The sequence below is a fragment of the Bombus flavifrons genome, chromosome 6, assembly GCF_040668555.2.
Source record: "Bombus flavifrons isolate JBK064 chromosome 6, iyBomFlav1_principal, whole genome shotgun sequence".
Lineage (NCBI taxonomy): Eukaryota > Metazoa > Arthropoda > Insecta > Hymenoptera > Apidae > Bombus > Bombus flavifrons.
Window position 1 is genome coordinate 13,580,702 of NC_138447.1, and position 26,332 is coordinate 13,607,033.

Below are 26,332 nucleotides of genomic sequence, written 5' to 3' on the forward strand. Positions count from 1 at the left end.
TGGAAGCTTATTGCTTGGTCGCTATCCTAGCGATCCATACAAATGGTCCATTGAACGTGGTGATGGCCAGCTTCGATAGTTTGGTGAATACGAAGGTCAAGGAGGAATAGAAATAAGAGAAAGGAATTATTGTGGAGCATCACCTGCAAACATTAAGGTATTTACTGGTTATTGTGTCGTTATTTATACTGTTAGGAAGATGATACATTTACACTGTACATGAGAGTGTGTGTGTAAGGGTCAGAGGGCGTCCAGGTCTTAGTTGAGACAAAACACAGTCGTCGTTAAGAAGCATCTGGAAGAGTCGGTTGGCGACAAGCGTGCGTGCAAGACGTTCTTCAGAGTGTAACATAGATGTATAGCTGTTGTGTGTGAAATAAAGTCAGTTATTTGTATTTCCAAATCCTCTGATTTCCTTAACATATACACACGTATATGTCTCATTAGCTGAGACAGATTATTTGACGACATTAGTGAGAATATGTTGATTATTCATTTTCTCACTGATTATTATTTGTACTTGAGCCAGATATTCTTTTAAGATAATTGCAAGCTATTGTATTGTACGTTGTACGTTGAATATGTGTTTCAAAATAGAAACAAAATAATTTATATGTTGGAAATGTTTCAACAATATCATGTAGTTAGAATTAAAATGACGTAACCACTGAGATACTTTAAGATAAATTAACGTTAAATAGAGAACGACCACTCATATGGTGTCTTCTCTACGTAATTTCTCAGCAAAAATCGATACTGGAATTGCATATGCTATCGTGTATGCGTCCATGGTGTTTAATATTGTCTTTCTACTACTCCGGAATTTGTAATCCCTCGAGATCGCATGCCGATTCGCCCAACGAATTCTTACCTCTTGCTTCTATCAGGAACAGTTACTACAGAACATAAAGTATCAAATCGTTAGCTGGAATATATTACACGAAATAGTCTGTCGTACCAAGTAAAAATCGAACTCGAGTATTTGAATTTGTTACGATAAATAATATGATTAAATACGTTTCTAAAGAATGAATTTTCTAGTTGTACAATTCTTTGTAAATGCTGTTGCAGAATTTGAAATACAAATAATGGTAAGACGTAATGATCTAACAAATATAATAATCCATTTTAAAACCTAAACGATTATAAGTCTAATAGATCTAGTTAAGAACAAGATCACTTACGAACTAAGGCATTGATGGAGCGGTAAACCGAAGAATCGTACGTTGTAGTTATACTCTTCTATTGCTTCATGTTTTTATAAAAAGCAATTCTATCGAAATCGTTCATTGCAAGCATTATGATTATAAATAACGTGTTCCATTTCGTAATACTATTCCATAATGTACAAATGCAGTTTTACAATTGGCATTTGTAAATATCGACAGAAAAACGAAAATTATTATATCATTTATCATGAAATTCAACAATTCACAAGCACAAATTAAAACAGCTATAACTTCCAAGCACCTAACATACGTACGGATGACTAGCCACTTCTTATTAAAAATTTTACAACATATACAGTTAACGTAGGGAGGGATATGAATCATTGCACGCACACCATCCACTTCACAGCATTGCAACCGACAATTTCCAAGCGAGTATACTTTTCAACTTTCATAAACAATTTCTAGAGACCAGACGAATCGATCGGTAGAACAAGTACCTAAAAAAAACGCGCAAGCGTTGCACTGCTCCATGCATCTTCCACTGACGCGCGGCTGAATTCTAATAACAACTTCACTCCGCGATGTCGAACGAAGCAGTGATCATAGAAGCTGACAGCAGCAGTGACTACAGTCTACAATTGAATCGATGGTTCTTGAAACCGATCGGTGCATGGCCATCGTCTCCATCCACCACAAGACTGGCGAAGATGGTTTCATTTATTTTAAACATCATTTGCTTCACCTCCGTAATTATCACTGCGATTCCCAGTGTATTGCTACTCATTCTAGAAGACGAGAGCATTAACTTGAAATTGAAAACCCTAGATTTCTTGAGTCATTTGTTCGTCAGCAGCTTTAATTATAGTACATTGTTATTACACAGCAAAGACATACGACAATGCGTAGAACACATAGAGGCTGACTGGCGATCAGTGACTAGGGAGGAGGATCAACACGTAATGATGAAAAACGCAAAATTCGGTCGCTATGTAGCTGCTTCGTGCGCTATTTTCATGCAGGGTGGCATTTTGTGCTTTTGTTTCGTGACAGCGTTAACTACGGTCGAGATTCAGATTGGAAACGAGACAAAAGTCTTACGCTTACTGCCTTGTGCAGTATACAAGAAGTTGGTGAACGTCGATGAAAGTCCAGCAAACGAAATCATGCTTTCCCTGCAAATTTGGTCTGCTCTAATCGCGAATTCCAGTACAGTTGGAATTTTTAGTCTCGCAGCTGTACTAGCTGCTCACGCGTGTGGTCAACTGGACGTGATTATGGCGTGGATTTCCGAATTTGTTAAGGAAACAAGAAAACAGAAGGAAACTAGCACTTTTCAGGAAATTGGAGTAATCGTGGAGCGACACCTGAGGACATTGAAGTAAGATCTATTGTTAATTCGTTTTTTCTTGTTGTTATTGTTTCGAGAGTGATCATTGGTATTATATTACGTGTTAATTGCAGTTTCATATCGTGTATCGAGGTTGTGATGAACAAAATATATTTATTGGAGATGTTGAGATGTACGATGAACATATGTCTAATTGCCTACTACATTCTATCGGTACATATTTATTATATTTTTATTGCTTGCTAATTTCTTTCCACATAAGATATAAATTTATTTTTCTGTATATTTGTCCTATACTTTTAACGATTGCTTCTTAGGAATGGGATGAGCATGATATTCGAAATTTGACATCGTATTTTATGATGTTCGTTTCAATCTGTTTTAACATTTTCGTAATATGTTACATCGGTGAAATATTAACGGAACAGGTACTAATGAGACATCAACTCTCTAATTATAGAACTACCAAAGTAGTCGAGATTAAGAAATAACCATTTATCATGTAACTTTCATAGTTTCACGATGATAAATTTTTGGTGATTTGAATGATTTTTTCATATATCTTTCATTTTAAGTTCTTTGGTACTTACATGTTTCATACTTAGTCATAGCGTTAATACAGAGTGATGTACAACAAATCGAAATCGTGATGATTAATACGACAAATTCTTAACAGAGCAAGAAAATTGGTGATGCCGTTTACTTGACAAACTGGTATTATTTACCCAATACAGAAATCCACAACTTAATTTTGATCATCGTGCGATCGACTATGGTCGTTCAACTGACTGCAGGGAAAATGATTCATATGACAATTAATACGTTTGGTAATGTAAGTTAATTTGATATTAGTACTCAGACTTGTATTGTCTGTTTAGGTTAAACATTTCTCCCATTTCAGGTGGTAAAGACAGGTTTCGCATATTTGAATCTATTGCAGCAAATAATGTAATAAAATGGTATCTCGGAAAAATGTTATTGGGGGAGTTAAAGCATAATAATAATTAGGCGGTTGAAATAATCTTATAATTAATTTTACAAACTCTAATAAATGGTTGACAATATAATACGTCTACGTAAGACCAAGTAAACATACAGAGTAAAAAATCTATCGGACGGCAGATTGTAGAACCGTCCGTTGTAGCCACGCTCCATTATATTCGTGTCTCTATTACTTATTATTTCTTTGAAATTCATCATTGGAAAAATTAATTTCACCAATAATTTTTTCTTCGTAATACTATGCGTTAATATAAAAATCTAGTCTTAGAATTGGCATTTGTAAATACCAACAGCAATAATACAAATTATTATCATTTATCATGAAATTCAACAATTCACAAGCACAAATTAAAACAGCTATAACTTCCAAGCACAAACTAACACAGTTATAACTTCCAAGCACCTAACACACGTACGGATGACTAACCACTTCTTATTAAAAATTTTACAACATATGCAGTTAACGTAGGGAGGGATATGAATCATTGCACACACGCCATCCACTTCACAGCATTGCAACCGACAATTTCCAAGCGAATATACTTTTCAACTTTTCTAAAACAAGTTCTACCGACCAGACGAATCGATCGGTAGAACAAGTACCTAAAAAACACGCGCAAGCGTTGCACTGCTTCATGCATCCCCCATTGATGCACGTCTGCTTTCTAATAACGACTTTATTCCGTGATGCCGAACGAAGCAGTGGTGATAGAAGCTGATAGCAACAGCAACAGTGACTACAGTCTACAATTGAATCGATGGTTCTTAAAACCGATCGGTGCATGGCCCTCGTCTCCTTCCACCACAAAACTCGAAAAGATTATTTCATTTGTTTTAAACATCATTTGCTTCAGCACCGTAATTATCACTGCGATTCCTAGTTTACTAGTAATGATTCTAGAAGATCAGAGTATGAATTTGAAATTGAAGACTCTGGGTTTCGTGAGCCATTGGATCGTCAGCAGCTTTAATTATACAGCTTTGTTGTTGCATAGCAAAGACATACGACAGTGCATAGAACACATGGAAAGTGACTGGCGAACGTTAATGAGAGAGGAGGATCAACACGTGATGCTGAAGAACGCGAAATTCGGACGCTATGTAGCGGCTTTTTGCGCCATTTTTATGCAGGGGAGCGTTTTATGCTTTTGTTTCGTGACAGCGTTAAATACATTCGAGATTCAAATTGGAAACGAGACGAGAGTTTTACACGTGTTACCTTGTGCAGTATACAAGAAACTAGTAAACGTCGATGAAAGTTCAACGAACCAGATCATGCTTATCTTGCAAGTTTGGTCTGCAATTATTGCAAATTCTAGTACGATTGGGATTTTTAGTCTTGCAGCAGTCCTAGCTGCTCACGCGTGTGGTCAGTTAAACGTTATTATGTTATGGATCACTGAATTTGTCGAGGCCAGGGGAGAGAAGAAACCTGATGGTTCTATTCAAATTGGAACAATCGTGGAACGACACCTGAGGACATTGAAGTAAGACCTTTTCCCTACTCCTTCTTTGTTGGTGTCTCAGTACTGATCTTCGGGATTATGTTGTATGTTAATTGCAGTTTTATATCGTGTATCGAGGAAGTGATGAATAAAATATATCTTTTGGAAATGCTAAGATGCACAATGGATATATGTGTAACTGGCTATTACATTTTATCAGTATGTAATTAATATATATTTCTTGCTTATCTATTTCTTCCGGATTAGATGTAACTTTACTTTTCTGTATAATTGTTTTATTCTGTTTACGATTCCGTCTTAGGAATGGACTGAGCATGATATTCAAAATTTGACTTCGTATTTTATGATGTTCATTACAATCTGTTATAACATTTTTGTAATATGTTACATCGGTGAAATATTAACAGAGCAGGTATCAGCAACACATTAACACTCTAATTCTAAAATAACCAGAGTAATCAAAATTAATAATTAATCATTCTTCATACAATTTTTATAGATTCACAATGGCACATTTTTGGTGATTTGAATGATTTTTTCATGTCTTTCATTTTAAGTTCTTTGCTACCTACACATTTCATACTTCGCCCTAGTGTTAGTATGGAGTGATATAAATGAAGCAAATCGTAATAGTGGTAATTAATTCAACAAATTCTTAACAGTGCAAGAAAATTGGTGAAGTCGTTTACATGACGAACTGGTATTATTTACCCGGTAAAACAATCCTCGACTTGATTATGGTCATCGCACGATCAAATGTGGTCGTTCAAATCACTGCAGGAAAATTAGTTCATATGTCCGTTTACACTTTTGGTAGTGTAAGTTTATTCGATACTCTTACTCATAACTGTATTGTCTGTTCACGTAAAATATTCTGCCATTTCAGGTTGTGAAGACTGGTTTTGCGTATTTGAATCTGTTGCAGCAAATGATGTAATAAAATGGAATCCTGGAAGAATATACTGTGTTTTTAATAATTTAGAATATAAAATACAAAATATACGTAAATAGCGCATAAAATTTTATATATTAAGAATTAACAGGTTAGAAGTCGTGAATTTCAAACAGAAAAAATTCTTTATTTTTTTCAACTTTGTTATTTCCGTATTTAATTACGATTGAAATACATTAATAATGAGACTACAAAATACTTTGAAATGAGATCTAATCACAATACAGGAATCTATGTCTACGCAAGTAAAATTTTCTCAATCTAACCTGATATCATCTTGTAAATGTTTTAACTGTTAATTGACTGATGTAAAATGAGAGCAAAAATTAAGCTTCAGTAATTATAGTAAAAATACAGGTTGAACTACGTATGTAACTATGGCTAAGATTTTTCAGCCACATCCGAATATTTGATACAAAAATGTTTTGAATAAAAGTTATTTAGCTTTCAACCGTCTAGATAGATAGCACGAATGTGATCTCTGAAGTCTCTGCGGTGTTCATAGTTGGAGTTCATAGTTTACAAACCTTATCACAGGTGTTCCAAACGACCGGATGCTTGTCGCGTGACTTATTCAAATCAAGAAGAATGATTCCCAACGGCGCGTTGGAAAACTTCAGGATGGAGAACAATGACCAAACACCCTGCGATGCCAACACGGATCTGTAAATAATAATAAATATTAATAACATACAATAATAATAAATTTTATAACCTCCAAGAAATGATTGATAATCTCATAGATCTAGTTAGTAACAAGAAAATTTACAGATTAAAAAATCGATAGAGCGGTAGACCGAAGAATCGTACATTAAAGCTACACTCCTCTACTTTATTTACGTTTTTATAAAATGCTACTCTATCGAAATCCTTCATTGGAAAGATTACAATTATAAATAACGTGTCCCACTTCGTAATAATATTCGATAATATACAAACAAAATTTAAAAATTGGTATTTGTAAATATCGACAAAAGAATGAAAATTATTATATCATTTATCACGAAATTCAACATAATCACAAGCACAAATTAAGATAGCTATAACTTCCAAGTACCTAACATACGTACGGATGACTAGCTACTTCTTATTAAAAATTTTACAACATGTACAGTTAACGTAGAGAGGGATATGAATCATTGCACGCACGCCATCCACTTCACAGCATTGCAACCGACAATTTCCAAGCGAATATAATTTTCAACTTTTCAACTTTTCTAAAACAATTTCTACAAACTAGACGAATCGATCGGTAGAACAAGTACCTAAAAAACGCGCGCAAGCGTCGCGCTGCTCCATGCAATCCCCACTGACGCGTGGCTGAATTCTAATAACAACTTCACTCCGCGATGTCGAACGAAGCAGTGATCATAGAAGCCGACAGCAGCAGTGACTACAGTCTACAATTGAATCGATGGTTCTTGAAACCGATCGGTGCATGGCCATCGTCTCCATCCAGCACAAGACTAGAAAAGATAATTTCGTTTCTTTTAAACACCATTTGCTACAGCGCCATAATTATCACTACGATTCCCAGTCTACTGCAACTGATTCTGGAAGACGAGAGCATTAACTTGAAATTGAAGAGCGTAGATTTCTTGAGTCATTTAATCGTCAGTAGCTTTACTTATAGCGCGTTGTTATTACACAACAAAGACATACGACGATGCGTAGAACACATGAAAGCTGACTGGCGAACAGTAACCAGGAAGGAGGATCAACACGTGATGATGAAGAACGCGAAATTCGGTCGCTACATAGCAGCTTTCTGCGCTGTTTTTGTACAAAGTAGCGTTTTGTGCTTTTGTTTTGTGACAGCATTAAATACAGTAGAGATTCGAATTGGAAACGAGACGAGAGTTTTACATGTGCTACCTTGTGCAGTATATAAGAAGCTGGTGAACGTCGACGAAAGTCCAACAAACGAATTCATGATTTTCTTACAAATTTGGTCTTCTGTTATCGCAAATTTTAGTACAGTTGGGATCATTAGTCTTGCAGCAGTTCTAGCTGCTCACGCGTGCGGTCAGCTAAATGTTGTTATGTTATGGATTGTTGAATTTGTCAATGAAGCCACAGTAGAGAGCAGAACTGATGGTTTTACGAAAATTGGAGTAATCGTGGAACGACATCTGAGGACATTGAAGTAAGATCTCTTTTTAGATTATTTTTTTGTGTGGCTTTTGAAAGCAATCATTTGGATTATATTAAATGTTAATTGCAGTTTTATATCATATATCGAGGTTGTGATGAATAAAATCTGTTTTTTGGAAATGTTAAGATGCACGATGGATATATGTGTAATTGGCTACTTCATTGTGTCGGTACATAATCAGCATATTTTTATTGTCTGCCTGTTATTTTCCACAGTGGATATAACTTTAATTTTCTGTATAATTGTTCTATTCTTTTTACGATTCCATCTTAGGAATGGGCGGAGCATGACGTTCGAAATTTGGCATCATATTTAATGATGTTTGTTACAATCTGTTTTAACATTTTCATAATATGCTACATCGGTGAACTGTTAACGGAGCAGGTATCATCAACACATTAACTCTCTAATTCTAGAATTAGCAGGGTAATCAAAGTTAATAATTAATCGTTCTTAATACAACCTTTATAGATTCAGTGGTACATTTTCGGTGATTTGAATGGTTTTTTCATGTGTCTTTTATTTTAAGTTCTTTGCTACCTATATGTTTCATACTTCGCCCTAGTGTTAGTATGGAGTGATATAAATGAAGCAAATCGTAATCGTGGTAATTAACTCAACAAATTCTTAACAGTGCAAGAAAATTGGCGAAGTCGTCTACATGACGAACTGGTATTACTTGCCCGGTAAAACAATCCTCGACTTGATTATGGTCATCGCACGATCAAATGTGGTCGTTCAAATCACTGCAGGAAAATTAGTTCATATGTCGGTTTATACATTTGGTAGTGTAAGTTTATTCGATACTCCTACTTATAACTGTATTGTCCGTTCACGTGAAATATTCTGCCATTTCAGGTTATGAAGACGGGTTTTGCATACTTGAATCTGTTGCTGCAAATGACGTAATAAAATGGAATCCTGGAAAAATATATTGTGTTCTTAATAATTTAGTATATACAGTACAAAATATACGTAAATATCGCATAAAATTTTGTACATTAAGAATTAACAGACTAGAAGTCGTAAATTTCAAACAGAAAAAATTCTTTGTTTTTTTCAACTTTGTTATTTCCGCATTTAATTACGATTGAAATACATTAATAGTGAAACTACAACAAAATTTGAAATGAGATCTAATCACGATACAGGAATCTATCTCTATGCAAGTAAAATTGTCTCAATCTAACTTGATATCCATTTCTAAATATTTTGGCTGTTAATTGGCTGATGTAAAATGAAAGCAAAAATTAAGCTTCAGTAATTGTAATAAAGATACAGGTTGAACCACGTATGTAACTATCGCAAAGATTTTTTAACCACATCCGAATATTTGATAGAAAAATGTTTTGGATGAAAGTTAGTTAAATTTCAATCGTCTGGAATTTGCAATACAAGAAATTTATTGAAAATTGTTGTTTTTAATAAAACTACGTATTCCTATCTTCATACTACTTTGACTGATATTAAGATTAGTTCAACGTCATACTGTACTTTGATCTGGCAACAGCCCTAAATTTAGGAATATTAGATTAAACAGAGGAAATATTATCGTTGAAGATTATTTTATTTCTACCAAGTCACGACAAGGTGGCCTTGACTCCTTATTGAAAACGCAATATTTAGGAAATTTTTTATATAGCTTATATGTTATAATAATAATTAATAATTTTCAGTATACAGTATACAAGATAATTTTCAGTATACAGTTTCCTTAAATTTTTTCTATCACAAATTCCAAAAGAATAATCTCATTCAACTTGGCACTCGGCAACATTCTCCCTGCACTGTGTATGCATAGTGATATTCTAGCATGCAACGCGATTAAAGATTTTAAGAAGATGATATTTCGTATGGAGAATGGTAATTCTTTCATGAATCCGTTATCTCGCCCGGTTTAAACGAACCTATTGGTCATTAGATTCAGACGAATGAGATCGTGTTCACCATGTAGATCCTTTCTAGGATCATCTTGACCACTGTCACGGTAGGAGCTTCTGATTGAGTTGCTGGGATATACGACGAAGATGTGTTTAATCATACATCATTGTCTCACGGTACGTTTCAAAATAAAAATAAAAGAAATAATTTATATATTGAAAATGTGTACACAATATCTTCTAATTAGAGTTAAAATGAATCAAACATTGAGATATCTTTTAACAGAAATAAATTAGCGTCAAATACAGAGCCGCGACTCATACGTCGACTTTTCTACTTAATTCGCACTAGCATTCGTACGACACACATATTTTAATTTCTCAGGAAAAATTGAAGAATATGATAATTGTATACGTTATCCTGTATGCAGCTATGGTGTTTAATATATTCATATTCTATTATATCGGAGACATAGTTACTGAACAGGTAAGAAAGTAACAATAAAGCAGTATTTATATTAAACCTCAAACTATCAAACACACGACAGGGCGAAAGATTTGGGAAAAAGTGTATATGACTGAATGATACCGATTACCTCACAAAACTGCTCTCGGTTTAGTCATGGTTATTTCAAGATCGAGTATGGTGGTCAAAATTACTGCTGGAAAATTCGTACAAATATCTATCACGACCTTTGACGTCGTAAGTATCGATAATACATGGATGTTTAATATATAATTGATAAAATATTTGTATTTTATCTATTGTTAATTGTTTGGAAATAATAAAATTACTGATAATGTTTTCCTCGTACTAGTATTCGATGATATAAAAATCAAGCCTTAGAACTGGCATTTCTAAATACCGACAAATATATTGCAAATTATTGTATCATTTATTATAAAATTTCTTATAGTCACTAGCAGAAATTAAATCAACTGCAACATCCTAGCACATAACATATCCACGTATCACTATCCACCATCCACTAAAAATTTGAAAACACACACTGTTAAAGTTAGGGACACGAATGATTCATTCCATGTACGCTATCCGCTTCACATGATTGCAACTGACAGTTTCCAAGCGTATATACTTTCATAGTATTCTAAAAAAGTTCTACCGACTAGACGAATCGATCAGTTGAACAAATAACTAAAAAACTCGCGCAAGCGTTGAACTTCTGCCAACATCCTCTATATGTAGACGCTGGGTTTCTAACAATGGCATTATTTCGCGATGACGACCAAAGTAGTGATCACAGAAGGTGACAGCAAGAGAAATAGTGACTATAGTCTTCAATTGAATCGGTGGTTCTTAAAACCGATCGGCGCTTGGCCATCGTCTCCTTCCACGACAAGGCTCGAAAAGATCGTTTCATTTACTTTAAACATCGTTTGCTTTAGCACCTTAATTCTTACTGCGATTCCTAGTTTACTAGTAATAATTCTGGAAGACCAGACGTTCAACTTCAAATTGAAGACCTTCGGTTTTGTGAATCATTGGTTCGTCAGCAGCTTTAATTACGCGGTTTTATTAATGCACAACAAAGACATACGAAAATGCGTGTCATACATAGAAGCTGACTGGCAAACAGTGACCAGAGAGGAGGATAAAAACGTGATGTTGAAAAACGCGAGAATCGGTCGCTACATAGCGGCGTTCACCGCCATTTTTGTGCAATCAAGCGTCTTGTGCTTTTGTTTTGTGACAGCATTAAATACAGTAGAGATTCGAATTGGAAACGAGACGAGAGTTTTACATGTGCTACCTTGTGCAGTATATAAGAAGCTGGTGAACGTCGACGAAATTCCAACAAACGAATTCATGCTTTTCTTACAAATTTGGTCTACTGTTATCGCAAATTTTAGTACAATTGGCATCTTTAGTCTCGCAGCAGTTCTAACTGCTCACGCATGCGGTCAGCTAAATGTTATTACGTTATGGATCGTTGAATTCGTCAATGAAACCAGAGTAGAGAAGAAAACTGGTGGTTTTATACAAATTGGAGTAATCGTGGAACGACATCTGAGGACATTGAAGTAAGGTTTTTTTAAAAATCTTTTGTTGTGTGGCTTTTAAGGGCGATCATTTGGATTATATTACGTGTTAATTGCAGTTTTATATCATATATCGAGGTTGTGATGAATAAAATCTGTTTGCTGGAAATGTTAAGGTGCACGATGGATATATGCGTAATTGGCTACTACATTCTATCGGTACATAATTACTATACTTTTATCGTTTGCCTGTTATTTTCCACAGTGGATATAACTTTAATTTTCTGTATAATTGTTCTATTCTTTTTACGATTTCGTATTAGGAATGGGCAGAGCATGATATTCGAAATTTGGCATCGTATTTTATGATGTTCGTTACAATCTGTTTTAACATTTTCATAATATGCTACATCGGTGAACTATTAACGGAACAGGTATCAGCGAGACATTAACACTCTAACCCTAGAACTAACGGAGTAATCAAAATTAATAATTAATCATTTTTCATATAACTTTTATAGATTCACAATGACACATTTTTGGTAATTTGAATGATTTTTTCATATGTCATTCATTTTTTTCAATTTCTTTGGCACCTACATGTTTCATACATCGCTCTAATGTTAACACGGGGTAACATAAATTCTGGAAATCAAATTCGTGATGACTAATTCAACAAATTCTTAACAGTGCAAGAAAATTGGTAAAGTCGTTTACATGACGAACTGGTATTATTTACCCGGTAAAACAATCCTCGACTTGATTATGGTCATCGCACGATCAAATCTGGTCGTTCATATCACTGCAGGAAAATTAGTTCATATGTCCGTTTACACTTTTGGTAGTGTAAGTTTATTCTATATTTGTACTCGTAACAATGTTGTCTGTTCACATGAAATATTCTGCCATTTCAGGTGATAAAGACAGGTTTCGCATATTTGAATTTGTTGCAGCAAATGATGTGATAAAGTGGAATTCTGAAAGCATATTATGAGAGAATGTCAACAAATAAATAAGTCGTCGATTGAACTAATTTTATGATTAATGTTACAGACTATAATACATGATTGACAACCTAATAGATCTAGTTAAGTGTAAGAATACTTGAGATGTAAAAAATCTATGGGGTGATGGATTGAAGAATCGTTTGTTATAGCTATACTCCATTGTTCTCATGTTTTTATTACATGTTATCTCTTCGAATCCTTCATTGGAAACATAATTATTCTTAATGTTTGTTCGTAATACTATTCGATAATATAAAAATCAAATCCTACGACTGGCATTTGTAAATACCGATAAAAACAATGCAAATTATTATACCATTTATCATTCAATTTATCATAATCACTAGCACAAATTAAGTCTACTACATCTCCCTAGCACCTGACACAATTATGTACTACGTTCTACCTTCTACTAAAAATTTGAAGGTATACACTATTAAAGTTAGAAACAGAAATGATTTATTGCACGCACACTATCTACTTTCAACAATTGCAATTAATAGTTTCTAAGCGTATATACTTTCACAATATTCTAAAACAAGTTTTACCAATTGATGAATAGATCGGTAGAATGAATATCTAAAGAACTCACACAAGCGTTGCACTAACCCATGCATCCCCCATAGTTGCACGACTGCTGCCTAACGGCAGTCTCACTTCGTGATGACAACCAGAACAATGATCACAGATACTGACAACAACAGCAACAGTGACTACAGTCTTCAATTGAATCGATGGTTTTTAAAACCAATCGGTGCATGGCCCTCGTCTTCTTCCACCCTAGTTATTGCACCCCTGCGTTCATTAAAACTCTCTTTTAACCTGATACCTCCTGCGGATTCCCTACAGTCCCTTGTTAAATATTCTAAATTCCCGACCCATACAGATAACGTCTTACTTCCAGATCATGATTACAATGAGGACATAAATTTAAGCATTCGATGGAATCCTTGAATTAAAAAATTGATCGGTCTGTTGTCAATTTTTCAAAACGAATATACGAACATTAACATGAGCGCTTCTTAAAGTATAACATCCTATGTAATGTTCCTGTATATTGCACAAAAATTTATTTGAACTGTTATTTATACAATATACCCTTATGTTGTTAAGAATCCAAATGCAATTAATATTTTATATTAATTTTAATCCTGCTGAAGTACCGAAACTTCTGTACTTCAATATCGCTTTAGTTTAAATAGGAAAGAAGAGACTTTATCGATATTGCGAAATAACTCTCAGTCTACAGTTTTCTTAAATTCGTTCCGCTATAAATTGGAAAAGAATAATCTCACTCAACTAGGCATTCGGTAATATTTCCTTTCTAGATAGTTTTAACAAAATTGTGACAAAAGTACTTACATCTGATACGAAGAAACAATATGAGGAATTTCCCCGAATGGGAATTCATCCTCTAGAAATTGATCCCTTCAACCTACTGCGAAACAGACAACACACTAGTGCACTATTGTCACCTGAAAAAATCAATCGATCGATTACCCTCAAACGTCATCAATCCTGTCGTACAAAAGTCGTAAATAATGCATAAAGTGGTATAAGCTCCAACTGAGAACTTAGAAGGGCTCGAACCCTTTGAAAGGTAACAGCTGCACTATGGCGATACGGGGTCGTGAAAAAATTCGCGCACGCGCTATTTTACCATGGCATTGTACCTGAAACTTGAGTAATTCACTCAACAAACAACCTCTGCAAAGTAATCATGGTGGACGTGTCCAGCGAACCACCGATATCCAACGCTTTTTACGCTCATGATTACGAATACAGCATCCAAGTAAATCGTTGGCTAATGCAACCAATAGGAGCATGGCCAAAGCTTACTAAGACAAACAGAACGCAAAGATTATTCGCAAAATTGTTGAACTTTATCTGCCACTCGTTGATCATTTTCACAATCGTACCTTGTATATTGTACATCGTGTATGAAGCTGAAAGCTCGAGGACGAGAATGAAGATCATTGGTCCAGTGAGTCATTGGCTGATGGGAGAATTGAATTACTGTTGTCTTTTGTCGAAAACCGACGAGATAATCCGTTGCATAAAACACGTGGAACGCGACTGGCAGGTCGTTGAAAATGCCAGCAGTCGTGAAATGATGCTGAAGTACGCGAAGGTCGGACGTTTCATCGCTTTCATAGCTGCATTCTGTATGCACAGTGGCGTTCTGGCCTTCAACATAACTAAAGGCTTTAAGAAGATGATGTTTCTTGTTGGGAATGACAGTTATTTCATGTATCCGTTACCCTGTCCGATTTACACGAATCTGTTGGACGCTAGATTTAGTCCGGCGAATGAGATCGTCTTTGTCCTGCAGATCCTTTCTGGCCTCATCGTGACGTCTGTCACGGTGGGAGCTTGTGGTTTGGCAGCTGTTCTAACGATGCATGCGAGTGGTCAATTGAATATGGTGGTGGCCAGGTTGGATAATTTGGTGGATACGAAAGTCGAGGAGAAACAGGAAGCACAGACGGTCGCTCAGAGGAAACTTGGCATTATCGTCGAACATCACCTGCGAACATTAAGGTCTTTATTGGTTATTGTGCTGTTATTTGTGCATATATGTCTCATTTATTGATATAGATTCTTTGATAACATCAATGAGACTATGTTATTAATTTTTTTCTTTTTGTTGTATATTTGAATTTCAGCCAAGATTTGCAAAATATGATAATATCGCGAGTTATCGTGTAGTTACACATATTTCATTTATTGAATACGGTATCTTGTAGGATATACTGTTACTTAATTCTTCTATAGATTATTACTTGTACTTATAATTCATCTTTTTCGAATAGTTAAGGTTTAAGAATTCAAATAAGACATTCAATTTAGATACTAAATAAAAGAAACATAAAATTAATGTAACAGCATCACAAAATAGTTCAATCGTGTCTAAGCTACTTTTTTTATATTAGATTGATTTTCTTTGATGAATGTATACATATATTTATTATTTGGTAATGATATTTCGTGATGAATTTTTTATGATGAATTCATATGACGATAATATTACTTTCAGTCTCATAGCCTCGATAGAAAAAGTTATGAACATGATATGTCTCGTGGAGTTGGTGGGATGTACGATAAACATGTGCATGATCAAATATTATTTTCTCACGGTATGTTTTAAAACAAACTAAAAAAATTATGGTAAATATTCACAAAAAGAATGCCACTATATATATCCACCGATTAGCCTGAGTTTTGGAGTTATATGCAAACATATATACTGTCGGTTGGCCATAATTTTAAAGTTGGATTGGTTTCTTGATAATACTAATTCGACCACCTCGTTACGTCGTAAGGTAGCATATCAACATTGTTCATATAAATACCGACAAAGCGATTAACACTTTCACGTCCGATGGCATCAATGTGTTGTGAAGTGCAGGCCAAATTTTAGTGTCCGGTGACACCACGTTGGTATCACGCGCAAGTTGACCCTTTACGTAGAGATTACGAATTTGAAATTTTTTATCAAAAAACGTCGGCTACTCTTTAAAGTTACCAATAACTTTACGCGGAAGTCAAAGTGTTAATATTAGTACTGACTCAATCCAATTCGGAGGCTAAAACCAACAACTTCACATGTACAGGGAAAAAGCTCATACACTCAACATTCAACATATTTCAAAATCATCCAAATCGGTGGTGACTTCCTTTTTGTGTATATTTACCAAAACAACTTAGAGATATTTCTCTACAATATCATCTAGTTAGAGCTAAAATGATTCAAACATTGAGCTATCTTCTAACATAAATAAATTAACGTCAAAATACAGAACCGCGACTCATACGTTGTCTGTTGTACTTAACTCGCATATCTATTTATACGATACATATATTTCAATTTCACAGGAAAAGTCGAAAGATATGAGAATTGTATATGCTATCGTGTATGCATCCATGGTGTTTAACATATTCATATTCTGTTACATAGGAGAAATAGTTATTGAACAGGTAAGAAAGCAACAATAAAGAAGTATTTATATTAAACCTCAAACTATCAAATACACGACAGGGTGAAAGAGTTGGGAAAAAAGTATATATGACTGAATGGTACCGATTACCTCACAAAACTGCTCTCGGTTTAGTGCTGGTTATTTCAAGATCGAGTATGGTGGTCAAAATTACTGCTGGAAAATTCGTACAAATATCTATCACGACCTTTGGCGTCGTAAGTATCGATAAAATAGATATATACTTATGATATAATGGACAGAATTCTTGATACAATTAACAGCTAATGCGGATGATAGCTAATGTAGAATTTTATATATTTAAAACAAATTCATGTATATTCTGTCTTTCAGGTGTTTAAAACTTCTTTCGCGTACCTTAACATGATCCGCACGATGTTATAATGCATTTACATACCGCATCAAGAACAGGAGAATAATCGTTCGTTGTTATTTTCAATGTGATACCGCAATGTATTATATCGCATGAGTAACATGTTGACTGTCACGAGTGACTTTTCAGTGGAATATTCGTCACTGATAACCGACAAGGCCAGAAATAAAATACTTACATTAAATGATCAATTATTGTATTTGTAAAGCGCTGAATATTTTTATGATATAATAAAGAATTTCAGGCGTTCAGTGCGGCAGGATTTCTACGATTCCTATGTTCCGTATTCCGTTTTCCTTAAAAAGCAGTCGCAACACGCGTTAGATTTTAGAAAAATATAAAAATAAATAATCTCAAATTATTATATCACTGACCATGAAATTTATCATAATCATAAGCGCAAATTAAAACACCTTCAACTACAACTTCCTAGCACATAACACGATTACGTATCCATCTGTTACTAAAAATATTTCTAAACATACACCCTGAAAGCTAGAAACGAGAATGATTCATTGCATCCACATCAACCATTTCACACGATTGCAGCTGACAATTTCCATGCGTATATAACTTTGCAGTATTCTAAAAAAATTCTACCGACTAGACAAATCGATCAGTCGATGAAGAACATAAAAAACCCGCGCAAGCGTTCAACTTCTACAGACATCCTGTATATGTAAATGATTTCTAACAACGGCTTCATTCCGCGATGATGACCGAAGCAGTGATCGTAGAAAGCGACAGCAACAGCAACAGCGATTACAGTCTTCAATTGAATCGATGGTTCTTACAATCAATCGGCGCTTGGCCATCGTCTCCTTCCACGACAAGATTTGAAAAGATCGTTTCGTTTATTTTAAACATCGTTTGCTTAAGCATTGTAATTCTCGCTGTGATTCCTAGTTTACTGCTAATGATTCTAGGAGACGAAAGCTTTAACTTCAAATTGAAGGTGTTCGGTTATGTGAGCCATTGGATCTTCAGCGGCATTAATTACACAGCTTTGTTAACACATGGTAAAAATATACGACAGTGCATAGAACATATAGAAGCTGACTGGCAAACAGTGACCAGAGAGGAGGATAAAAACGTGATGCTGAAGAACGCGAAATTAGGCCGCTACATAGCGGGTTTTTCCGTCATTTTCGTGCAGGGTAGCGTTTTGTGCTTTTTTTTTGCGGCAGCATTAAATACAGTGGAGATACAAGTTGGAAACGAGACGAGGGTCTTACACTTGTTACCTTGTGCAGTATACAAGAAGCTGGTGAACGTCGACGATAGTCTAACAAACGAAATTATGCTTCTCTTGCAAATGTGGTCCACTGTTATCGCAAATTCTAGTACAAGTGGGATTTTTGGTCTGTCAGCTGTGCTAGCTGCACACTCGTGCGGTCAATTGAACGTAATTATGGTATGGATCACTGAATTTGTTGATAAGGCCAGAGAAAGGAAGAAAACTGGCAGTTTTATCGAAATTGGAATGATCGTGGAACGACACCTGAGGACATTGAAGTAAGGTGTACTTTTTTATTCCTTTTCTTGTTGGCTTTGTAGGAGTGATCTTCGCGTCTACATTATGTGTTAATTGCAGTTTTATATCGTGTATCGAGGATGTGATGTTCAAAATATATTTTGTCGAGATGTTCAGATCCACGATGGATATTTGCGTAATTGGCTACTACATTCTTTCGGTACTTGTCAAATGTATTATTATTATTATTACTAATTTATTTCTTTCGAGAATCCATTTTTGCATATTATTGTTTCATTTTCATTTTTAGGAATGGGCTGACCAGGATATTCAGAATTTGATTACGTATTTTATGATGCTCATTTCAATTTGTTTTGACATTTTCGTGATATGTTATATCAGTGAAATATTAACGGAGCAGGTATTTGAGAGTCGTTAACATTAAAACTACCACAGTAACTAAAATGAATAATTCATAATCTTGTATAGTAAATGTATAGATTTGCAAGACTATGATTTTGATGATTTGAATGATTTCTTTGTATATCTTTCATTTGGATGGAATTTGGATTCCTTTGTTAAAAGGTTTCATACTTCAGTCGTTTGTAGTTTTGATATTAAAATATTAATGTCAAGCGATATGAATATTAATTTTAAATAATATAAATGTTAAAAATCAAAATCGTGACCATAAGTAATCGAACAAATTCTTAACAGTGCCAAAAAGTTGGTGAAGTGGTTTATATGACAAACTGGTATTATTTACCCAATAAAGTAATCCTCGACTTGATTTTGATCATCGCGCGATCGAGTACGGTTGTTCAATTGACTGCAGGAAAAATCATTCAGATGTCCGTTTATACGTTTGGTAATGTAAGTTAATTGCACTTATGCTCGTGTTGTCTATTCATTCGAGCATTCTACCGTTTCAGGTATTAAAAACAGGTTTCGGGTATTTGAATATGTTACAGCAAATGACGAGATAAAATGGAATCCTAGAAAAAGTGTAAAGCATTTTAAAAAATTTTATATATAAAGAATGAAATATATCTACGTATATTGTATATAATTTTTATGTTAAAAATTGATGTCAGAAATTATGAATTTTAACCGTAATCAGAATTGCTTTTTAATTTGAACAATCAAAATTAGAAAACGTCAATCGTGAAACTATGGAGAAATGTGAAATAAAATCGAATCATGATACAGTAAGTATGAATATGAAAGTAAAATTGCCTTTCGAAACTCTAATTTCATACGGCAATTTCAGCAACAATTCATACGGTTTACAATTTCTAGTCGTATCATCATTATATATGTACACGTTTTCGTAAAAGATGATGTCGGCTTATATAATCGATATACGAATATACATGTATAATGGATGTAATGAAAATATGAATTTATATAAATATGCGCAATCTATTTATTACATTAATTCTTATTTTTATTTGTAGTACTCTTCGAATAATGTAAAACACAACCAAAAATTGACCTTCAGCACTCAGTATTAAAAAATAGCAATTCCATCCATGAGATTATTTGTAATTTTCGAATACTCCATTAACCCCTTCCTGGAAAAGTTCCCCATCGTTGTCACGAAAATTGAGTATTTTATTTTATGCTGATAAAGCGAAGAGCCAAACTAAGCGAATTTTTATCTCCACATGGTAACGAAATTTACTTAAAAATCAATCATGCTATTGTATTCATTTAGTGTAATAGAGTAATAACACACGAATGTAGCTTAGAAAGAGTCTTGAAATATTTGAGTCCTGAAATGACTGAATTAATCCAATCTACATTATTCGAGAAATATACATTTTTCTATACTTCCAATTCAATCCCGATATATCACACGAATAATTCTCCTTGCGTATGCACCATCTACGTCACACGACATCTTTTGAACTGTCGACAACTTTTAAACGTATTCAGTAACTTGCACTGCTTCAACAAGTGGTACAGAGACTGACTAGACGAATCGATCGGCATGTACAATTTATAATTCTGAGAAAGCTGCGCAAGCGTTAAGAAATCCTGGTTCACTGGCACACGCGGTGCAGGCTATTCTCGATTCAGTTGTTTTTACAGCGTCGATGAGTAACCACTATGGCGAACAAAACTGTGGCTATAAAGATCGACTTTGATGGCCGTAGCGACTACAGTCTTCAATTAAATCGCTGGTTCCTAAAACCGATCGGTGCGTGGCCTTCTTTTCCCTCTACTTCGAGACTCGAAAGAATCATGTCCTTCGTTTTAATCGTCATCTGCTATATCATTTTAATCTGCACTATAATCCCCTGTTTACTCCACATAATCCTGGAAAATGAAAGTTTTCGTATTAAACTAAGGCTGATTGGACCCGTGAGTTATTTGTGCGTTGGTAGCATCAATTATACTACTCTGTTATTACGAGGTAAAGATATACGATACTGCGTCGAGCATATGCAAGCAGATTGGAGAACAGTGAAGAGGGAAAAGGATCAACAAGTGATGCTGAAAAGCGCGAAATTTGGTCGCTATGTGACGGCTTCAACAGCGGCCTTCATGCAAGGTGGTGTTTTTTGTTATTGTTTCATGACAGCGTTGAGCACAGAGGTAATCCAAGTAGGTAATGAAACGAGAATCGTGCACCAGTTGCCATACGTGATATACAAAGGATTGATAGATATCAATGAAAGTCCTACGAATGAGATTATTCTCTTTATGCAATTTTTAACTGGATTCATCGTAAGTTCTAGTACACTAGGGATTCTCAGTATAACGGTTGTTCTAATTGCTCACGCGTGTGGCCAGTTGAATGTTGTTATGACATGGATCACAGAATTTGTAAATGAATCGAGAAAAGAGAAAATAGCTCCATTTGAGAACATAGGGATTATCGTGGAACGTCATCTGAGAACGCTGAGGTATTCTGTTTTATATCGTTCTTATATGTTCTTGTTTGTATTTTTGTAATTTTCCTATGTTCCAATTACAGTTTTGTATCGAGTATCGAGGAGACGGTCAATCGAATATTCTTCTTGGAAGTGCTTAGATCCACCCTGCATATGTGTATGCTCAGCTATTACATTGTTACGGTATATATTAATCACTGATATTTCTCATTATAATATATTAAACTAAAGAAGACTTATTAAAATAACAAAACTATAAAATTTATTTTATTATCAAATCCTTTCTGTGTACGATCGTTGCATTCTCTTTGCATATTTTAGGAATGGTCTGATAGCGATATTCAAATTTTGACCACCTATTCCATGCTTCTGGTTTCAATCTGTTTCAACATTTTTGTAATATGTTATATCGGTGAAACATTGACAGAACAGGTAACACTGAAATATATAATAAAAATAATAATAATATAACATATAATAAAAATATAAATAATGTAATAGATCAAAGCCATAATGAATATTAACCGAACGAATTTTTAACAGAGCAGGAAAGTTGGTGACGTGGTGTATATGGCAAATTGGTACTACTTAACCGAAAAGAGAATCCTTGAGTTGATTTTAATTATTATGCGGTCAAGTGTGGTCGTTGAAATCACCGCAGGGAAGATAATTCATATGTCCATTCAAACGTTCAGTACTGTAAGCCTACTTGATATTACCGTTTATGCTGGAACACCATCTATCTGAATTTATTAAAGAGTTAAAATATAAAATTTGACTGTCGATGATCTCTTATTCGAATGATAGAAATTTTCGTTCCTATAAGTGAAGTCAGACGATGGAAGTTCGTTTAATCAGACAGTAAAATTTCGTTTCAACGAATGAAGTTCTACTGTACACATTATCTACATATTTATCCTCATGAAATCATTGTTATTCCAGGTTATAAAAACTGCTTTCACGTATCTGAACCTGTTGATTCAAGTAACGTAATAAAATATAATCTTAAAGTACAGTTTATACTGCACAAGTTTTTACGATTCTAAGTATAGGTACTGGCAATAATATTGTTGAAAATATTGTTTGTATTCGTGTAACTTTTATACATGAGATATTTCTTATACACCTTTGCTAAGATATACTGAAAAATAACCCCAACTTATATCACGAAACAAATGTTTATTCTAGCTGTAGGAAAAAGAATTGGAATATTAAACAAATAAAACAAAACATATATTATATTTTCCATTATTTAGAATAAGTAAATCACAGTACATAAATATGCATAGATACTGTATCCATCTTCTGGCCATCCATTCTGACCATTTCACCTGACCATTTTCGAAAGTGGATATCAATTTTCCGCCGATTATTGTTCAAAAAATGACCCTAATATAGTCAACTCTGTCAACTCATAATCTTTATTACACTAATCTCTAATTATATCATAGCATTTTCTGAATTACCTGTACAAATCGTGTTTAGTATTTAAAAAATTTAACTGCGTAGTGAAATCGCTTGTATTTCCAAACACTGCACCAAGAATTCCATAGATCTTCCCATATTTTAAATAAATCCACTACACCGTACAGAGGCTTCCACTTCATAAAATAATTGTCAACAACTTCTAAACCTTCACATTTGCGTGTACCGCTGCAACTGGTTGCAGAGACTGACTACACGAATCGACCCGCTTACGATCGTTCGGTGAACAACGCGCAAGCGTTATACAACCTGATGCGTTTACTCCTTTCATAAAAAATATCCGATTCAGTCGTCCCCACAACTTTAGTGGACACGATGACGAATAAGTCTGCGGTGGTAGAAAAAACTTTTGATAGTCTGGGCGATTACAGTTTGCAGTTTAATCGATGGCTACTAATATCAATAGGTGCCTGGCCTGCGTCCACATCAACATCGAGACGCGAGAGAATCATTTCGTTTATTTTAATCGCTCTCTGTTATGGCTTTATATTGTTTACCGTGATCCCTTGCATATTCCACATTATTCTGGAAGATGAAAGTATTTACATGAAATTGAAGGTGTTTGGTCCGCTCAGTCATTGGTTTATCGGAGGCATCAATTACACCAATTTATTGCTACGAAGCAACGACATTCGTGATTGCATACATCACGTGCAAACTGATTGGAAGATAGTAACGAGACCGGAAGATTCACAAGTGATGATGAAATACGCGAGGATTGGCCGCTTTGTCGCGGCTTTTTGTGCTACTTTCATGCAAGGTGGCGTCTTGACATATTGCGTGGTGACAGCGTTCGCCACTCAAACCATCGAGATCGCCAACGAAACCAGAATTATTCGCATGTTACCTTGTGCTGCGTATAAGAATTTAATTCCCGTTGATAGCAGTCCAATGAACGAAATTGTCCTCGCCACGCAATTTATATCTGGATTTATTGTAAATTCGAGCGCCGTTGCCATTATCAGCATTGGTGCTGTATTCACAGCTCACGCCTACGGTCAACTGACTGTCCTGATGAGATGGATCAACGAATTTGTGAATCGATCGGAAGATCAGAAAAAAAGTGTTGAGTTTAACGAAATAAGTGAGATCGTTGAACATCATCTCAGAATTCTCAGGTAAGATATATTTCTGTATTTTTGTCGGGATTTTAGTGCGGAGTTTTTCACGTGCACTTCGATTGCAGTTTGATAGGAGGTATCGAAAACGTGTTGACACAATTCTGCTTCATGGAATTGTTAAAAAGCAAGCTTGATATATCCATGCTCGGATATTACATTCTTACGGTACGTGAAGATAAAAAATATAACATGTGCTTACTTTTATGTATTTCTATGGTAACTATAATTTATTAATTTAATTTATTTAATTTATTTAAACGCTCGAGTGGCCCAACATTTCTTTTACTTTGTGATACTTTTGAGGTGGTTAGATCGTGATAGGTGCTGAAGAATCACTCGTGATTGGTTAACAATATATTTATTAACAAATAGCTGTTTGCGCTTCGCGGATACAAGTTCGACTTCTAGGCGATGCGTTACGATAACGATTCAGAGTGCGCGAAGCTAGTTCGGATGATGATTGCTCAACTATCGATTGTCGGCTAACGACTCGACTGCTGACTAGCGACTATCGACTCCAGACTCGACTGACTTTCTGTCACGATGACGCTGCAGAGGAAAAGTGTCTCTGAGGCTGTGTCTAAGGATACGAGATCATCGGACTCGTCGAGGAAAATGTTCGTTAGGAAAGTGAGGGAAATGGACGTTGCTGTTAATTGGTTTATCTCTAGGTCGATGGTTGAGGAAGGATGCCAACCGCCCTCGAAAGAAAGTTGCAAGCATCGTACGTGAGGAAAACCACACCCGTATCCTTCTGTAGTATTTAATAAACCTTAGGGAATGTTAAAACAAAGACTATTTACTGGTTTGAAGAATCTTAGTTAGGGAAATCCTAAGATTTATAGCGGGTGCTTAGGTTAGGTTAGGTCTGGCAATCATCTTGTCCGAAGAATAGGGTCTTTGTATAGCGAGTCACGGGACAGAAACCGTTAGAAAGTTTACTGTCCAGTGCCACTACACTTTTTTTATTAATTCAAATAACTTGTATTTGAATATTGCAATGATTTTAATTACGATTCTTTTACTTTGGGACTTTCTGAATTCCATAATCCAAAGGACGTAGGTAATTGATTCAATTAATGGTGAAATACTCGTTTTTTCAGGAATGGGCCGAACATGATATTAGAAATCTGATTACGTATTTCATGATAATGGCGTCTATGAGTTTCAATATTTTTACAGTATGTTATATCGGTGATATATTGACAGAACAGGTAACAGATAAAATAATCTGATAACTTAAGTATAATTAATTCGAAGTGTAATCGACGTTCCAAATCTCTAACAGAGCAAAAAATTTGGCGATGTGGTATATATGACAAAGTGGTATTATTTGCCTAACAAAGACATGTTTGATTTGATTCTGATCATCTCAAGATCCAATTCTGCAATTAAAATCACAGCTGGGAAAATAACTCACATGTCCATAAATACATTCGGTGATGTAAGTCATGCATCTACATATATCTGTTCTTGTAAAGTATTCAGTCCATATGGAAATGATCGGTATTCCAGGTAATGAAAACTGCGTTCGCCTATTTGAATCTGTTGCGTCAAGTGGCATGACGATATGCACCGCTGGTAAAACCTATGCATAAAATTGTAAGATTTAAAACATAAAAATTTGCAAATATATCGCATGACATTTTTGTACGAATATCCTCGAATATTAAATCAAGACAAGTTGGAAATTTTTCATGTTACAATATAGTAATATGGAAAAATTATAAAATTGCTAATTAGTATTTATTGCTAATAATATTGAAATGTATTTACTATCATGGCGCCTGAGTACTCTTTTCTTCTCCAGTCACCGTTTTCTCATTCGTTTCGTTCGTTACAATTTACCTGTCTATCTCACAGACAACATCAAAATATATATGTGATACCTATGCAATATTTTGAAATCATATAACTGCACATGCTCAGTAATGAAACACTCGAGCCTCAAAATATGGAGGTCCTTTAAACAACATTGACCTGATCAAAAGATCAATG

At 34.9% G+C, this 26,332-nt stretch overlaps 7 protein-coding genes, 1 long non-coding RNA gene and 1 pseudogene across 8 annotated transcripts; 8 read left to right on the forward strand and 1 right to left on the reverse strand.

Moving 5' to 3' along the window:
* The first annotated feature begins 1,753 nt into the window (after positions 1 to 1,753).
* LOC138180629 (odorant receptor Or2-like) lies at positions 1,754 to 3,495 on the forward strand. The gene is made up of 5 exons (XM_069114672.1): positions 1,754 to 2,550; positions 2,634 to 2,733; positions 2,838 to 2,948; positions 3,197 to 3,352; positions 3,422 to 3,495. Exons 1-5 carry the CDS (start codon positions 1,754 to 1,756, stop codon positions 3,470 to 3,472), a joined length of 1,215 nt encoding a protein of 404 aa, XP_068970773.1. The 3' UTR covers positions 3,473 to 3,495.
* Positions 3,496 to 4,124: 629 nt separating this feature from the next.
* Positions 4,125 to 5,925, forward strand: LOC138180952 (odorant receptor 4-like). The gene is made up of 5 exons (XM_069115328.1): positions 4,125 to 5,009; positions 5,087 to 5,186; positions 5,290 to 5,400; positions 5,651 to 5,806; positions 5,875 to 5,925. Exons 1-5 carry the CDS (start codon positions 4,210 to 4,212, stop codon positions 5,923 to 5,925), a joined length of 1,218 nt encoding a protein of 405 aa, XP_068971429.1. The 5' UTR covers positions 4,125 to 4,209.
* A 1,364-nt stretch (positions 5,926 to 7,289) lies between these two features.
* Positions 7,290 to 9,042, forward strand: LOC138180953 (odorant receptor 82a-like). The gene is made up of 5 exons (XM_069115329.1): positions 7,290 to 8,086; positions 8,165 to 8,264; positions 8,369 to 8,479; positions 8,730 to 8,885; positions 8,954 to 9,042. Exons 1-5 carry the CDS (start codon positions 7,290 to 7,292, stop codon positions 9,002 to 9,004), a joined length of 1,215 nt encoding a protein of 404 aa, XP_068971430.1. The 3' UTR covers positions 9,005 to 9,042.
* A 2,173-nt stretch (positions 9,043 to 11,215) lies between these two features.
* Positions 11,216 to 12,993, forward strand: LOC138181311 (odorant receptor 4-like). Its single transcript, XM_069116056.1, has 5 exons — positions 11,216 to 12,018; positions 12,096 to 12,195; positions 12,300 to 12,410; positions 12,667 to 12,822; positions 12,891 to 12,993. The coding sequence occupies exons 1-5, from the start codon at positions 11,216 to 11,218 to the stop codon at positions 12,939 to 12,941; spliced, it is 1,221 nt and encodes a 406-aa protein (XP_068972157.1). The 3' UTR covers positions 12,942 to 12,993.
* Positions 12,994 to 14,703: 1,710 nt separating this feature from the next.
* LOC138181312 (odorant receptor 4-like) lies at positions 14,704 to 17,389 on the forward strand. The gene is made up of 5 exons (XM_069116057.1): positions 14,704 to 15,524; positions 16,021 to 16,120; positions 16,860 to 16,961; positions 17,023 to 17,178; positions 17,315 to 17,389. Exons 1-5 carry the CDS (start codon positions 14,704 to 14,706, stop codon positions 17,363 to 17,365), a joined length of 1,230 nt encoding a protein of 409 aa, XP_068972158.1. The 3' UTR covers positions 17,366 to 17,389.
* A 677-nt stretch (positions 17,390 to 18,066) lies between these two features.
* On the forward strand, positions 18,067 to 18,873 carry LOC138181313 (uncharacterized). The gene has a single exon (XM_069116058.1). The coding sequence runs from the start codon at positions 18,067 to 18,069 to the stop codon at positions 18,871 to 18,873; it is 807 nt and encodes a 268-aa protein (XP_068972159.1).
* Positions 18,874 to 19,397: 524 nt separating this feature from the next.
* LOC138180644 (uncharacterized) lies at positions 19,398 to 24,183 on the reverse strand. The gene is made up of 4 exons (XR_011173348.1): positions 24,061 to 24,183; positions 22,322 to 23,738; positions 20,775 to 21,150; positions 19,398 to 19,823 (listed from the first exon to the last, which is right to left on the reverse strand). It is a non-coding gene; the product is annotated as an uncharacterized LOC138180644 (long non-coding RNA).
* LOC138180628 (odorant receptor 4-like) lies at positions 20,941 to 22,787 on the forward strand. The gene is made up of 5 exons (XM_069114671.1): positions 20,941 to 21,740; positions 21,812 to 21,911; positions 22,050 to 22,160; positions 22,272 to 22,427; positions 22,671 to 22,787. Exons 1-5 carry the CDS (start codon positions 20,941 to 20,943, stop codon positions 22,719 to 22,721), a joined length of 1,218 nt encoding a protein of 405 aa, XP_068970772.1. The 3' UTR covers positions 22,722 to 22,787.
* Positions 23,466 to 26,096, forward strand: LOC138180625 (odorant receptor 10-like; annotated as a pseudogene).
* The last annotated feature ends 236 nt before the right edge of the window (positions 26,097 to 26,332 follow it).

Excerpts from the sequence above, each read along its gene's own strand:
- LOC138181312 (XM_069116057.1), top strand. The coding sequence starts at position 14,704 with ATGGTGGACGTGTCCAGCGAACCACCGATATCCAACGCTTTTTACGCT. Across the intron at positions 16,121-16,859 it reads TCAAATATTATTTTCTCACG|GAAAAGTCGAAAGATATGAG; the intron begins GTATGTTTTAAA and ends TCAATTTCACAG. Across the intron at positions 17,179-17,314 it reads CTATCACGACCTTTGGCGTC|GTGTTTAAAACTTCTTTCGC; the intron begins GTAAGTATCGAT and ends TCTGTCTTTCAG.
- LOC138181311 (XM_069116056.1), top strand. The coding sequence starts at position 11,216 with ATGACGACCAAAGTAGTGATCACAGAAGGTGACAGCAAGAGAAATAGT. Across the intron at positions 12,019-12,095 it reads CGACATCTGAGGACATTGAA|TTTTATATCATATATCGAGG; the intron begins GTAAGGTTTTTT and ends TGTTAATTGCAG. Across the intron at positions 12,411-12,666 it reads GTGAACTATTAACGGAACAG|TGCAAGAAAATTGGTAAAGT; the intron begins GTATCAGCGAGA and ends AATTCTTAACAG.
- LOC138180952 (XM_069115328.1), top strand. The coding sequence starts at position 4,210 with ATGCCGAACGAAGCAGTGGTGATAGAAGCTGATAGCAACAGCAACAGT. Across the intron at positions 5,010-5,086 it reads CGACACCTGAGGACATTGAA|TTTTATATCGTGTATCGAGG; the intron begins GTAAGACCTTTT and ends TGTTAATTGCAG. Across the intron at positions 5,187-5,289 it reads CTGGCTATTACATTTTATCA|GAATGGACTGAGCATGATAT; the intron begins GTATGTAATTAA and ends ATTCCGTCTTAG.
- LOC138180953 (XM_069115329.1), top strand. The coding sequence starts at position 7,290 with ATGTCGAACGAAGCAGTGATCATAGAAGCCGACAGCAGCAGTGACTAC. Across the intron at positions 8,087-8,164 it reads CGACATCTGAGGACATTGAA|TTTTATATCATATATCGAGG; the intron begins GTAAGATCTCTT and ends TGTTAATTGCAG. Across the intron at positions 8,265-8,368 it reads TTGGCTACTTCATTGTGTCG|GAATGGGCGGAGCATGACGT; the intron begins GTACATAATCAG and ends ATTCCATCTTAG.
- LOC138181313 (XM_069116058.1), top strand. The coding sequence starts at position 18,067 with ATGATGACCGAAGCAGTGATCGTAGAAAGCGACAGCAACAGCAACAGC.
- LOC138180629 (XM_069114672.1), top strand. The coding sequence starts at position 1,754 with ATGTCGAACGAAGCAGTGATCATAGAAGCTGACAGCAGCAGTGACTAC. Across the intron at positions 2,551-2,633 it reads CGACACCTGAGGACATTGAA|TTTCATATCGTGTATCGAGG; the intron begins GTAAGATCTATT and ends TGTTAATTGCAG. Across the intron at positions 2,949-3,196 it reads GTGAAATATTAACGGAACAG|AGCAAGAAAATTGGTGATGC; the intron begins GTACTAATGAGA and ends AATTCTTAACAG.
- LOC138180628 (XM_069114671.1), top strand. The coding sequence starts at position 20,941 with ATGGCGAACAAAACTGTGGCTATAAAGATCGACTTTGATGGCCGTAGC. Across the intron at positions 21,741-21,811 it reads CGTCATCTGAGAACGCTGAG|TTTTGTATCGAGTATCGAGG; the intron begins GTATTCTGTTTT and ends TTCCAATTACAG. Across the intron at positions 21,912-22,049 it reads TCAGCTATTACATTGTTACG|GAATGGTCTGATAGCGATAT; the intron begins GTATATATTAAT and ends TGCATATTTTAG.